This window comes from Solanum verrucosum, unplaced genomic scaffold (genome assembly GCF_900185275.1).
Source record: "Solanum verrucosum unplaced genomic scaffold, falcon-dt-bn FXZP01000061.1, whole genome shotgun sequence".
NCBI classification, from domain to species: domain Eukaryota; kingdom Viridiplantae; phylum Streptophyta; class Magnoliopsida; order Solanales; family Solanaceae; genus Solanum; species Solanum verrucosum.
This window is the reverse complement of record NW_026020483.1, coordinates 99,639-114,398: the sequence shown is the minus strand read 5'-3', so window position 1 is coordinate 114,398 and position 14,760 is coordinate 99,639. Positions and strand designations below refer to the sequence as shown.

Here is a 14,760-nt window from a genome sequence, read left to right as displayed (position 1 = left end):
AATCTTTTATGTTTCTTAGTGCAATCTAATTATTATTCTTTGTTAAAAATTGCATTTCATTCATTTTTGGAATCCAAAAAGTCACGAGTTATTTTAGTGAGTTGTACAATAATCCTCCCTATCATATAATTATATACTCCATCTTATCTTATCTTAAGATGAGTTAAATGAAACACCATGAATAATGTCTTTAGACAAATAGTATAAGTTTTAACTAGTGGTGTATCAATCATAATACACATTTCTGTTTTGTGCATCTAATTAAAACAAGTTGTATTGATCTTAGTATTTTTCTTATCCTTTATCTTTTTTAATCTAGCTTTTTATGTACTATTCAAGGTTATGGATCCTAATAAGCAATGGATGCAACTAGTGGACCATCGGCTCGATGAAACCTATTTAGTAGGCGTGCAAATATTTTTGGATTATGCTTTTGAAAGAACAGGAGAAGAATATGAAATACGATGTCCATGTGTCAAATGTTACAATACAAATTTAGGAACTCGTAAAACGGTTGAGACACATTTGCAAGTATTTGGAATAATTAAGAACTATACTTTTTGGTATTACCATGGAGAACGTTTGGGTGAGCCATTGTCGGAATCTGAATCCAAATTTGAATTTGCATTTGGAGATGGTGTTGAAGTAGAAGAATGTGAGAGTGAGGATGAAGTAGAAGAACTATTGAGAGATTTATACCCTAATCTTGATGGAGGAACTACACACGCTAATGGTGATGATTTACTTGAGGAAGAACCAAATGTTGAAGCAAAAAGATTTTACAGCCTATTGAAGGATTTCGAGCAGCCACTATATCAAAATTCCAAAGCTTCAAAGCTTTCCTCTTTGATTAAATTGCTTCACATCAAAAGTATGGGTTGTTGGAGTAATGTGTCATTTACAATGTTATTGAAAATGTTGAAAGAGTTGTTGCCTGATGGCGCTAATTTGCCAAACTCATACTATGAGGCAAAGAAGATAATCAAAGAACTCGGCCTTTCTTATAACAAGATTGATGCTTGTACTAATGATTGCATGTTATACTGGAAGGAGGATAGCCAACTCGATTCTTGGAAAGTTTGTGGGGCGTCTAGATGGAAGATAGATACATATAGCGGGGAAACAAGGAATAAAAAAGGAAAAAGGATAGCATCAAAGAGCTTATGCTATTTTCCTTTAAAGCCTAGACTTCAATGGTTGTTTATGTCTACAAAGACATCTACTCTTATGACATGACATACGGATAAAAGAGTTGATAATGGAATAATGAGGCACCCAGCTGATTCAATGGCATAGAAGTCATTTGATGAAATTCATCCTTCATTTGCGGTCGAGCCTCATAATGTTCGACTTGGACTTGCTAGTGATGGATTTCAGCCATTCCGAAATTCAAAAACCTCACATAGCATTTGGCATGTGGTTCTTATTCCTTATAATTTACCACTTTGGTTGTGCATGAAACAAGAAAAAATTATTTTTTCAATGCTTATTCCTGGTCCAAATGGCCCAGGAAATGCAATTGATACATATCTTCAGCCTTTAATAGAGGAATTGAAGGAATTGTGGGAGGTTGGTATTGAGACCTATGATGCGTTAGCTAAAAAGAATTTTAAGTTGCATGCTTCTTTGTTGTGGACCATCAATGACTTTCCAGCATATGGAAATTTATCTGGATGGAATACAAAAGGAATATTGGCATGTCCATGTTGCAATAAAGACACTTCATCAACTCTATTGTCTAATGGTAAGAAGCAGTGTTATATGGGTCATCGACGTTACCTTCCTCATAATCACAAATGGAGGAATGAGAAGAAGTCATTTGATGGTACAGAGGAGAGAAGACCCCCATCACAAATGCATTCTGGTATTGAGATACTTAATCAAGTGCAGGATCTTGAAGGGCTACAATTATAAAAGGATCCAAAAAAAAGGAAGAAGATATCACATGAAAATCGAAAGGATAATTGGAACAAAAAAAGTATCTTTTTTGAACTTCTATATTGGAAGAGTCTCTTGTTGCGACATAATTTGGATGTAATGCATATTCAAAAAAATATGTGATAATATTATGGGGACAATCATGAATGTCAAAGGAAAGACCAAGGACACAATTAAAACTCGGTTAAATTTGCAAGAAATGAAAATTAGGCCAGAATTAAACCCTATCCAAAAAGGGGAGAAAATTGAAGTTCCAACTGCATGCTACACATTGTCTCCCGAAGATAAGCACAAGTTATGCCTTTTCCTGAAGAATCTAAAGGTTCCTGATGGATTTTCATCTAATATTTGTCAATGTGTGAACTTGAAAGATCACAAGATATCTGGGTTGAAAAGTCATGATTGTCATGTTCTTCTGCAACATCTACTCCCTCTTGCACTTCGTGTTATGTTGTCCAAAGAAGTGTGTGAGCCTCTTATTGAGTTATCTTTGCTTTTTTGTATTCTTGGATCAAAGGAGTTGAGAATTGATAACTTGGAACATATTGAAGCTCAAATTCCCATTACACTTTGCAAGTTAGAAAAAATCTTTCCTCTTTCATTTTTCGATGTCATGGTTCACTTACCTATTCATTTAGCTACTGAAGCTAAGATTGCTGGACCTATACATTATCGATGGATGTATCCTGTGGAACGATGGTTATATTTTCTAAAATCTTTCATCGGTAATAGGGCATGTCCTGAAGGTTGTATTGCAGAGGGCTACATTGCAAATGAATGTATGACCTTATGTTCAAGGTATCTACATAGAATTGACACAAAATTTAATCAGCCTGAAAGAAATTATAATGGGGGTTTAAAGCAAACTAATGGAGGTTTATCACTATTTTGTCAACCCGGAAAAACTCTAGGAGCTAAAACTCCATTTGAGCTTGAAGTAAATGAATTAGAACAAGCACACATATACATATTGAAGAATTGTGATGAAGTTTTACCATATCTCGAGTATGGAGAGTTATTTCATATCTTCTCATTATTATTTCCGTATGATTATTTATTTTTTATATGAAATTTATGGTTCACTTCAATTTTGTAGAGAGTTTGCACAAACTCATGAAAATGCTCGCCACCTGTCTGATGTAGAATGGAATCGACAATTTATTGAATGGTTTAAAGATAGGGTGAGTAATACATAAACATAAAAGTTGATATTTTAATATTGTAATACTCATTATAAAGTAATCATCCTAATCTTGATGATAGGTTGCACAATTGTATAAAGGAGATTGTAGTCGTATCATGGAAGATCTGCTCTCGCTTTCACGCGGTCCTACACGATATTCGACGCATTCTAATGGTTACATTGTTAATGGATATAGATTTCATGTAGAAGATTATGATAAAAAGTTAAGGACTCAAAATTGTGGTGTCGTTGTATTGGGTGAGAATGATAAAGATAGTGAGAACCTTGATTACTATGGAGTTTTAACAGATGTGATTGAGTTGAAATTCATCATGGATAGAAGAGTGGTTTTATTTCATTGTAATTGGTTTGATGTGTGTGATGAAATAAAAGGAGTTAAGAAAGATGAGTATGATTTAGTGAGTGTTAATCCCGATAGATTCTTGAAAACAAATGAGCCATTTGTTTTAGCAGACCAAGCATCTCAAGTGTTTTATGCTAATGATAATTCCAACAAAGATTGGCAAGTAGTGAGGAAGACTCAACCTCGTGATTCCTATGAGATTGTGGAACAAATGGATGATGATATTGTAGAGTTAGGAAGTCCTTCACAAAAGAAACGTAAAAGAACTAATGAGGTGAAGTATATTTTTATGAATTAATATATTCACTGTTACACTTTACGATGACATGATTTCTTTAATTCCTACATTGTCTTAATTTTTTTCTTATGACATGAAACCATTGAAGACTGAAAATGAGGTTGACTCATCTATGAAGAGTACTATTAGATATACATTTGTCGCGCCTGGTGCTATTGGAAAGGGACGAGGACGAGGGCTTAAATCTTTGGCTGAGAGAAGAGACTTGTCAACTAAGAGTTTTGTGTCTCAATCTAGTGATCTGGTTAATGAGTACATCCAAGAAATTGAAACAAGTAAGATATTTTAAATAAACTATTCAAAATTGATATTAATAGCTCATATTATGTAGCCGTTGTTATTTCTTAAAGCTTCTCGCTCTCAAAAGGAATATTCTAAACTATTAATAAAATTGTTTTCTCCATGTTATGTAGGGAAGGGTCGAGGGCAAAGACTTACAAACTCTACTGTGTTAACTAGTCAAGGAATGACAACGATACCTAAGAACTCCATCGATTTTGAGAAAGAGAACAAGCAAATTAATCGTTCAGCTCATGCATCAACTAATCTAGGTAAGCAATACACCCAAGAATTTGAGACAAGTAAGATTTTTGAAAATCTGCTATATTTTCAAATAAAATTTCCAAGTATTTATGTGTACATTCCATTTGTATTTGCTTGCAAACTGTTCTTGGTTTTGGGACTCGTTGAAATGTATCATACTTTTAGAACTTTTCTTCCCTCAAGCGAGTCAATAGTGAAAAGTGAGCCCTTACTATTTTTTTTTATATAATGCTTTGTTTTTTTTCTGTCTCAAAATCTAATCTTCTTTTTGAGTTGTTATTTCTTATAGCTTCTCACTCTCAAAAGAAATATTCTAAAGTATTAATTATATGATTTGTTTTCTCCATGTTATGTAGGGAAGGGTCGAGGACAAGGACTTACAAACTCTACTTTGCTTACTAGTCAAGGAATGATAACGATACCTAAGAACTCCATTGATCTTGAGAAAGAGAACAAGCAAATTAACCCTTCAGCTCATGCATCGACTAATCTAGGTAAGCAATACACCCAAGAAGTCTAGACAAGTAAGATTTTTGAAAATCTGCTATGTTTTCAAATAAAATTTCCAAGTATCTTGTGTGTACATTCCATATGTATTTGCTTGCAAACTGTTCTTGGTCTTGGGACTCGTTGAAATGTATCATACTGTTATCACTTTTCTGCCCTCAAGTGAGTCGATAGTGAAAAGTGAGCCCTTGTTATTTTTTTTATATAATGCTCTGTTTTTTGCTGTCTCAAAATCTAATCTTCTCTTTGAGTCGTTGTTATTTCTTACCGCTTCTCGCTCTGAAAAGAAATATTAAGTATTAATTATATTATTTGTTTTCTCCATGTTATGTAGGAAAGGGCCGAGGACAAGGACTTACAAACTCTACTTTGTTTACTAGTCAAGGAATGATAACGATACCTAAGAACTCCATCAATCTTGAGAAAGAGAACAAGCAAATTAACCCTTCAGCTCATGCATCAACTAATCTAGGTAAGCAATACACCAAACAAGTCGAGACAAGTTAGATTTTTGAAAATCTTCTATGTTTTCAAATAAAAGTTCCATGTTTGTCTGTAATACCTTTGAACTATTTTCAGTTCCTTACTTTCTAGATGTAGCACATCGTATCTTCCCAAAGAGCAACCACAACTTCAATCCGTCTTAAACTTCTTCTAGTTAAAGAAGAGGATGAAACATGCTTGATATGCTGAAACAAATATTCATATTTTCACACCTCCAGCTTATGTGCAAAATAAAATTAGTAGTAACACTATCTTACTTTTATAAATGTCACAAATTTTTCTTATTTCATGGCTGCATCCATTTTTTTCTCTACTTTGTATTCCTATGTCATGGCTGAAACACTATGCTAAAGTATTGGTAAGATGATGCAATTTCTCCAGGTTCTATAGGGAAGGGGCGCAGACAAGGACTTAAAAGCTCTACTTTGTGTACTAGTCAAGGAATGGGAATTAAATATACCAACTACATGACTTCTAAATCTGAGGTGGGATGTATCAACAAGAGTGCTCTTTATGCTAATCAGCATATTAAAACTCCTTCTATAAGCACAAGAGCAAATTCGACCATGTCGTCTAGTCAAGAAATGCAAAGAATGGATAAATCGATTCTTCAGAAAGAGGATATGCAAATTAATCTTTCATTGCCTCCATCTATTGTTCAAGTTGTGGAACATTCTCAATCAACTGAAAAAGGTATGATATTTTCAAGCCATATCTTATTAATTTGTAAACCTAAATTTGATTGCTATAGTTTTTGATAAATTATGCACCATAGGTTCATCTACTCCTACAAAGGTAAGAAGAGTTCGAGGGAGCAACATGTGCAAAGAAGTTGCTTCACTTGAAAATGGAGAAAAGCTGAAAGTAACATTTTACAATAATTGAACTGTTGGAACAAATAGCAAATTATTTTCGAGGCATTTGGGAAAAATTGTTCGTGACCATAATATATGTCTGTTGGGAGTAACCTTGTGGAGTGATATTAAGCAAGAGAAGTTAAATCACATGTGGGCAGTTGATGAGGTAACAAATTTAAACTTCATTCAAATCTTTCATTAACATAAGTTTCACACCATTCTCATGTGTTACTGAAATGTTATTTACTCGAGAGATCAAATAGAAAAGTGCCATGGTACCTCTATCTAACAATATTTAAAGGTGACAAGGATCTACCTGTAATATTGATCCAAAAAATGTGTTATTGCTCTACGAGCGCTTCAGTCCCAGAAGCGAGTAGTGAGACTTCAGTAACAGTGGGAAAAAAATTAGTTTCGCAATTTCCCCTGTTTTGTTTTTTTCTTTTTTGCACTATAATCTTTTATCTAATTTTTCCTTTCTATTTTGTAATTTTTTTCTCTGCTTTGTATTGCTTTATCTGTTATGCTCAGTAACATTACATCCATATTCACAAAAGCAACAGTAACATTACATTCATAACAGCAACATTACATTACTCTCTTAGGCAATATCAGTACAGCAGACCACCAAGAGTGTACTTTGATTAGGACTGAGTTTACATGTTGTACTCGACCTGCATAAGACAGGTTTTTAGAACCCCATGTCACTCTACTACACATCTTGTTATTCAAATCTTCACAATCAATTGAAGAGAGCCTTTTTGCTGATATAAGGATACCCAATTATTTAAACTGTTCACTTTGTTTATTGCTTAAAAGTTGAATAAGGAGTGTTCTAAAAAGCGAGACAAGTAATCCTTAATCTTACACAATTAACATCCTAAATGAATGAGGATAGTAAAAGAACTACATCTAACGAAAATTCCTAGTCTTTTTATCTTATTTACTATAGAATCGCTTCTTATTCTACTAGAAGCACATATCTTTTTCATTTTGTTGTCCTTTCTTAATTCTTCTCCCGTGGTAATAACTCAACTCATGTCCCGATTTTTGTAGCACAAATTTGAGGCTGTTGACATGAATGATCATCGTGATCATATCTTAGGATGGATGGATGGATGAATGAGTTATGGAACAAATGGAGAGGACACTTACATGCAAAATATGTGAAGGATAAGCCCATTCAACAATCTCCTAAGAATATCCCAAGGGGAGTAGACAAAAAAGAATGAGAATGGTTAGTAAAGGAATATTTTACTTCTGAAAGTTTTCAGGTATGTATATTGGTTAAGTTTATTACTAGGAAACAACCTAGAAGTTTGTTAAGGCATGAAATGCCTTATGTTTTAATAATTTTGTTATAATTATTCTAATTAAGCTTATTGTTTCACAAATACAGGCAAGAAGCATCAGGAATGCAACAAACCAATCTAAGTTAAAGATGCTTCATCATATTGGTAGCAAACCTATTCGAGAGATTATTTATCAAAAGTTGTTGTTAAAAAATTATTTTCCTTGATGGAGTATTTACGAGGTTTGTGTCGTTATTTGACATGTTTGACTTTGATGTAAAGGGTGGGAAAGATGGCAATCCACCAGATTTGGCGACTATTTTCTTTAAGACTCGTAAGAAAGATAACAAGCTTGTTGAACCTGAAGAAATTGAAAAATATGTACATTTGGTAAATTGAATAAGTTAATCGCTTGAAATTGTTTAGTGTTTTGATAGAAAATGTCCATTATATATTTTGTAGTCTCAACTTTAGGAAATGGTTCAAGAAGATCCATCTCTATCTAGTATAGAGATTGTTGAAAAATGTTGTGGACCACAAACTCGTAGTCATGTATTTGGATTTGGGGGTGGATAAAGACGAAAAATTTGAAAGGTGGAACTTCTTCAAAGGCTGAACTATTGTCCGCTCTACGTTCAACTCGAGATGATAACAAATTCTTGAATGAAGAAAATAAATCTTTGAATAAGGAAAACAAATCCTTGAATGATCGCTTGTCTACCTTAGAAGATGAGATGAAAGAAATAATGAAAATGAAAAGAATTATTTGCTGCTCAACAATCACATGTCCCACCTACAATATCGCCTGTTTCAACTGAATGACAACTGTTTTTCTGCTGCCCAAGTAAGTAATAATATACCCGACTTTATTTTTTTAAAAGAATGCTTTTAATTCCTGGGATGATAGTTCTGCCTCAATCTCTCTACGATGTCCTCACCCTCGTTGTGAATGGTTTGTCTTTTTTTTTCAAGTGAAAGATGAAATACCTAAATGATATCATCAAGATTCTCTTCTAGAGAAGTTACAGACAAAGCATCCATAACCTTAAATAGGTCTCATATAAGTTCACTGCCATACATAATAGTAAACAATAGTCCGTACGGCGCAAAACTAGTAGTTCCCAGTTTCGAAGTTCCACATCCCTTATATTTATAGATAGAAACTGTTGGGAAGCTCAAGAAAAAGTAAGTTTGCATAATCAAGGATTGTTTTACGACAATGAAAGAACCTGCTCCTATAAAGTTTGATGTATATTGTTCTTGAGTTGTAATAGTTTGCTTTGAGTTGTTCTTAATTGATTGTAGTAGTTGTTGTTTTGTGTTTGTGAGGGACTTCACTCATTCATTGAAGAGAAGAGTTAAGAGGTTAGAGGTTGGGGTTGCTGTCAACAATTCTCTATGTGTTAGAAGGGAGGTTGTAAACCATAAATTGCTACAGTTTAGTTGAGTTTTTGGAAAAAACTTGCAAAGGTGAGTCGTGGTTTTGCCTTCCTTGACAAAGGAACTTTCTGCTCAAAGAACATGATTCTCGGAGTACATAGGTCACAACCAAACTAAACATGATAAATAAGCTTCACTATCGTACTGGTTTAAATGATATTCGGTCCTTTTAAGGGTATATTTTTTGAGTTTCAGTGCTCATATATGGTATGAAAACCAGAATTATAATTGTTGGATGAATAGAATCAATATTTGCTCATTTCAAAGTATTTCAAAGCTAAAAATAGACTAAAGGATTAAGAATTTAAATATTGTTGACTCCAGCTACAGATCAATCATTCAACTCTCGTCCTAGCAAATGCCTGTGAAACCAAACCTGTTGGTATATATCTTCTGACTTGGATCCATAGCCAGCACAATGTTTTCATCTATTATCCATATGCACTTTCTTGTCATTGCTGATTATAATACCGATCTATTCTCATTGCTTTCATTTTTGTAATTACTAGTCTACATTAGCCTTGTTATCAAGTTCTGCTTGTTCTTTTTCCCGGTTCCACTGCTCTATTCTTGCACACCTCTCTTCGCTGTCATCCCTAACTGGACATAATAGTGGGTCTCATGTGGAGCCTCAAACATCAATCGCCATGATACATATTTGTGAATGCTTTGTCAAGTTAGTTCTAGATGATGTTTTCACACAAGAGATTTCTGCCCTGTTTTTTTGTTTATAGCAATTGTGTTTGCCCAGCTTATTTTTCATTCCTGCTCGTCTCCAAAGCTATTTAGTCCATTGTTTCTATTATGAGACAAATGTTATGTATTTAAGTTGTAAATCTTCAATATAGATATTGGATTCTCGGTTAATGCATCTCAAAGTTTTCTAATAGATTTTTTCGTATTTTCTAGCAGTTTTTGTTGATGTTTTTGGATGACACTTGATGAAGATCGGAACTTTAATTTTTTTTTGCCTAGCTCTTGTTCATTCTCCAGTGCAAGATACAAGTCTAGAAGAAGATGAATGCGCTCACTATTAGTTTGCTACAATTTGTATGCAAAACTTGATGTCATAGTCTAACTCGGATGTTAGCTATATTTTTTGGTTAAGGAAGTATTGAAACTAATATCATGGATGTAAACTAGTTTATTCTAATTAATCACTCTCTTTACATATATCTTCTTATCTCTGTCTCTTCTCTCTCTCGCTCTATATATATATATATATATCATCTTTTTGTAGCGAAAATTTTAGTAGCAATTTGATATTTGTTGTAATGTATATTAGTGGTCAATCCAGGACAAGAATTATTACTGTTCTCTAAAGGTTAATCTATGACGACCAAGCTTGTTGCACGTCTCTATTGGATAATCTAGACCAAGTAATGATGCTCGTCCCTAAAGCTATTCTAGGACGGGGTTGCTGATAGTCGTCAAAGCAATTCTAGGATGAGGTTGGCGGTGTTTGCTAATGTATTTCTAGGACCAGATAGTACTCATCTATAAAGATATTCTAAGGCCAGGTCTTTAATGGTCGCTAGAGATTACTAGCACCAGATCTATATCGTCTCTAAATATTGTTACAACTAGTATTTGGTGGTCGCTAATGAGTTTTACAGAGCTAGAAAAAGTATTTTCCAAATATATTTGGTCTAACTGAGACCATAAATACCGTCTCTGAAGGTGTTTCGCGACGAGATTGGATTCCCGTCCCAAAAACCTTTAACGACTGGTTTTTTTGTCCCGTCGTGTAACGACCCGTTTGGTCGTTTTGAGTACTAGAGCTTTTGATTTCATAAAATACTCTTTCAATAGATTGTAAATGAGTATTTTGGACTATTCGTAACTACAATTATAAAATTAATGGGTTAGTTTTAATAATTTATTAGTTGGCGAATATTTATGAAATAATTGATTTTAATACCCTAAGTTTGACCTAGGAAAATAAGTTAAGGAGTTTATTAATTTTTAGTCATAACACAAACTGATTGCGGCACAAACCCTTAGAGGAGAGAACGACAAGATCTATCGCAGGTAAACAAATTTCAATTGAAATCTATTCCCTGCCAATGTTAATGGAAGTATAAACTTAAACTAGCAAATTTGGTTGCTTTGGCATATCTACTTAGTTCTCCGAATGAGGTTACTTGTAATTTGGTGGTCCTTATCTTATTGTATTGTCACATGATTATTATATTGTAAAACACTATAGAAACTAAGGCTGTACCATGATTTTTTTATCAAATTTGGTTCTGGGCGTTGTAATTGAATTGGGTTTGGATCGCTGTTAGTTCGTCTGCCACTGGTTTCGTAACCAGTGGCCTCAACTTTAATTATTTACTATTATTATTATAATATTATAAAGTGGAAGTGTGCATTTGCATAGTATTTGAGGTTAGATGAATGCGGAGAGAAAAGTTAGGCCAGAACATTAATCATGTAAAGAATTGGAGTATTAAGTGTGGGTGTATAGGTAGAGGTGTTCATTGCCACTGGTTTCGTAACCAGTGGCTTAGACTTTTAAACATTAAAATGTTTTCATCTTTTTATAAATTATATTTTGATGTATTGAGAAATGTAATTAAATATTAGGTATCTCATATTACTTTAAATTTTATTAAAGATTATACTAATTGGAAGAATTTAGAAAATCCTTAGGCTTGAACTTTAGGAAATTGATTATAGTTTTGAGTGTTTACAGACTCGTTAACTTACAAATTATGCACATATACTTGATAGATTGGAAGGGTTCAGATGCATTGAGGAAAGAAAAAGTATTGGAGAAGTAGCTTTTTCACTTCGGTTCTTCGGTGGAGGTAGGTTATGGTTTATTCTATTTGATAGATAAACTCTTAATAGCGATTGATATGCATTGAATGATACTATGAAGTTCTCTATGTACTTGATTGTGTGATTGTGTAGCTTGGTTGTGTGGTTTGTGATTGGTCTAAAATCCTGAGACCGTGAGATCTATAATCTGAAAACCTCTCTATCGAAGTGATGCCTTGAATAAAGAAGGCATGATGTAATATTATTAATGAATTGAAAAGTGGTGATAATAAATGATAAATTAATAATATTTTTGGATTGGAGTGTCACGTTCCGACACGGTATTTTTGGATCGGAGTGTCACGTTCCGACACGGTATTTTTGGATCGGAGTGTCACGTTCCGACACGGTATTTTTGGATCGGAGTGTCACGTTCCGACACGGTATTATTGGATCGGAGTGTCACGTTCCGACACGGTATAATTGGATCGGAGTGTCACGTTCCGACACGGTAACATTAAAGGAAAAAGATATTGAATTAACTTAATGTACTCAATCTCAATTAACGCATTTCCCAAACGAGTGTGATGTGGAGGCATAAGTCCTCATGTGTGTGCTTGATATTGTGATTGATTACGTACTTGCTTTAACTGTCACTTGTTCATGTTGTTGTTTCTTATCACCTGCTAAGTGTTATAGTTGACTTTATACTATTATTCATTGTATATTAGTTTCTATTTTGGGTTGGCCGATGATAGCTACTCAGTACATGTTTCCCCGTACTGATCCCTACTTGTATTTTTCTTTGTTTTCCTTTTATGGACTGCAGCGAGTGTACCAACAAATTTGACTAGCCCTCAGCTCTAGCCAGTCTCAACATATCAGGTTTAAGGGTGAGCTATGCATTCGAGCTTGTGTTGGATTCTCTCGGTCATGACTTGATGTCCATAGTTTTCGGACACAAATTGCTTTATTTCATTTATTTCGGTGTCTTTGATACTCCTAGACTTAGTATTTAGAGATTAGATGTCCTTGATGTGATGACTTTCAGATTTTGGGGATAATATGTAATAGACTTTAGAGGTTTATTTGATTGATTAATTTAATAAGTTTTGGAGCTTCCGCGTTATTGTTGTTATTCGTAGTTGAATTATTGGTATGTGTTGGGATTTAGATTCCTTGGTCCTCCCACTTAGGAGGTTAAGTGTGGGTGTCACTCATGACTCAATTTGGGTCGTGACACGTCGTTGTTGAGCGATAGCGAAGGAAGCTTTTAGGACGGGTGGCGACAAGATTTTTAAGGTCTTTAATGCTCGTTTGGGACCAGATTTCGAGTTTCGTGGACCATAATTCCTTTCCTTAGAGACTATTTTTCTTGTAGTGAAATGTCCATATCATTGATAAGCATGGCAGTACAACATTCCTTGACTACCATCTCAGACATTCTCGAAACAAACTTACTCATTCTTGACCTAGGGTCGGCAACCATAGTAGGAGCATATCGAGACAATTATGTGAGCTTCAAAGTATATTCCTTCACACTAATGTTTCCTTGTTGAATGTTGATAAATTCAAGTACATTTTCCTCCCTCATCTCAAGGGGAAATAATCAATCAAGAAAAGTGACCTTAATCGTTTTCCAATCAAGAGGACCCACTTCAACTTCCCTATCTTCCTCCCATTTGTTGAACAACACTTGAGAAACACCCTTAAGTTTATAAGAGGCCAACTCCGCCTTTTCCACTGGTGTCACTCCCATGATCATTAACACCTTATACATATCATCATTGAAATCTTGAGGATCTTACTCAACTTTAGAACCATGAAACTCCGAAGGATTCACTATAGTGAAGTCCCTCACTCTAGATGTCGTTGTACACACATTTGGGTTCACGGGGACTACAACCTCCCTATTGGCTTGAGTCGTGATGGCTTGAAGCAACACTTGAAAAGCAGCCCTAAACTCTGCATTAGTCATTTGTTAGGCCAACGGGTCGATCGTAACTTGAGGAGGTTCTTAAGGAAATTGAGGAACTTCTCGTTCCACATTCTCTCCCGCATTTCCTCTAGTATATGCCCTTCGATTGGCCATATCTTGAAAAGCATCAGATAGGGATTAGGAGAGAGACATATAGAGTTACACTTTATCACACGACTTTAGAATGATGAAAGAAGTGGAGTTTCCCAAACATCTTATAGACTCTCATTCATAAATGTGGTGTGCTTCACACTCATTAACAAGACTCTACTCGATTTGGCTTATGAGACATCCTAGGACCTCTCTAGACCTTGTGCTCTGAATACCAAGTTTGTCACAACTCAAAGCATACCCTAGGTGTAACATGGCGTATAACCTCGAGAGGCCCCACACAAGAAACTTAGCATACATCATACAAGATAATAGAAAATCAAAAGAGTTAAAAAGAAGCATTTCAATAAAAGAGTTTGATAAAAGTAATGGAAGTCTAAACCTTAGTCTCAAAGCCATCTATGTCTAAGCCTCGAACCGTTCTTCATAGTGAGTGAGATTTCACCAAGGAATTTCAAACTTTCCTAAGTTTTGAGGTCACTAGATGTGGCACCTTGAGTTTCAAGAAGAACTAAAGAGAGTTCATTCAAGTCATTCTTAAGTTTTTCTTATGTTTAGGGTCAACTTCAAATGCCCATAACTTTTAGTACATGATGATTTAGGAGACCCATAATATCTAAAAATAATTCACTTTGATTCGTCTTTCCAACGCCACCAAGTTTGCTAAATTTGGAGCTCTAAGTAAAAAGTTATGAATGATTTACTAACGACGCCCAAACATGGCACCAACTCCGCTTTACGGAGCCAATACGGACCTCATTGTCTGCTAAAAAATTATTCCGACTCCCAACTCATTTTATTTATTTCCTTAGGGGTATTTTGGTCCTAAAAACCCTCAGGGGGTCATTTAAATTACCCTAAACGTGTAAAAAAATCAGTTTTCATAAATCAAACCCTCTAATCCACTCTAAAAAACTTCTACGCTCAAGGAATTCAAGAAATGCTAAGGCTAGGGTTCCTCTTCCATGATTTTCCTTCA

At 34.7% G+C, this 14,760-nt stretch overlaps 1 protein-coding gene across 1 annotated transcript; it reads left to right on the top strand.

The window, feature by feature from the left end:
- Positions 1-342: 342 nt before the first annotated feature.
- LOC125809514 (uncharacterized) lies at positions 343-1,914 on the top strand. The gene is made up of 2 exons (XM_049489132.1): positions 343-1,077; positions 1,297-1,914. The coding sequence occupies exons 1-2, from the start codon at positions 343-345 to the stop codon at positions 1,912-1,914; spliced, it is 1,353 nt and encodes a 450-aa protein (XP_049345089.1).
- The last annotated feature ends 12,846 nt before the right edge of the window (positions 1,915-14,760 follow it).

Bases quoted from the DNA above. Each gene is read 5' to 3' on its own strand.
- LOC125809514 (XM_049489132.1), top strand. From the start codon at position 343: ATGGATCCTAATAAGCAATGGATGCAACTAGTGGACCATCGGCTCGAT. The intron at 1,078-1,296 runs GTTTGTGGGGCG...TCAATGGCATAG, and splicing joins GCCAACTCGATTCTTGGAAA to AAGTCATTTGATGAAATTCA.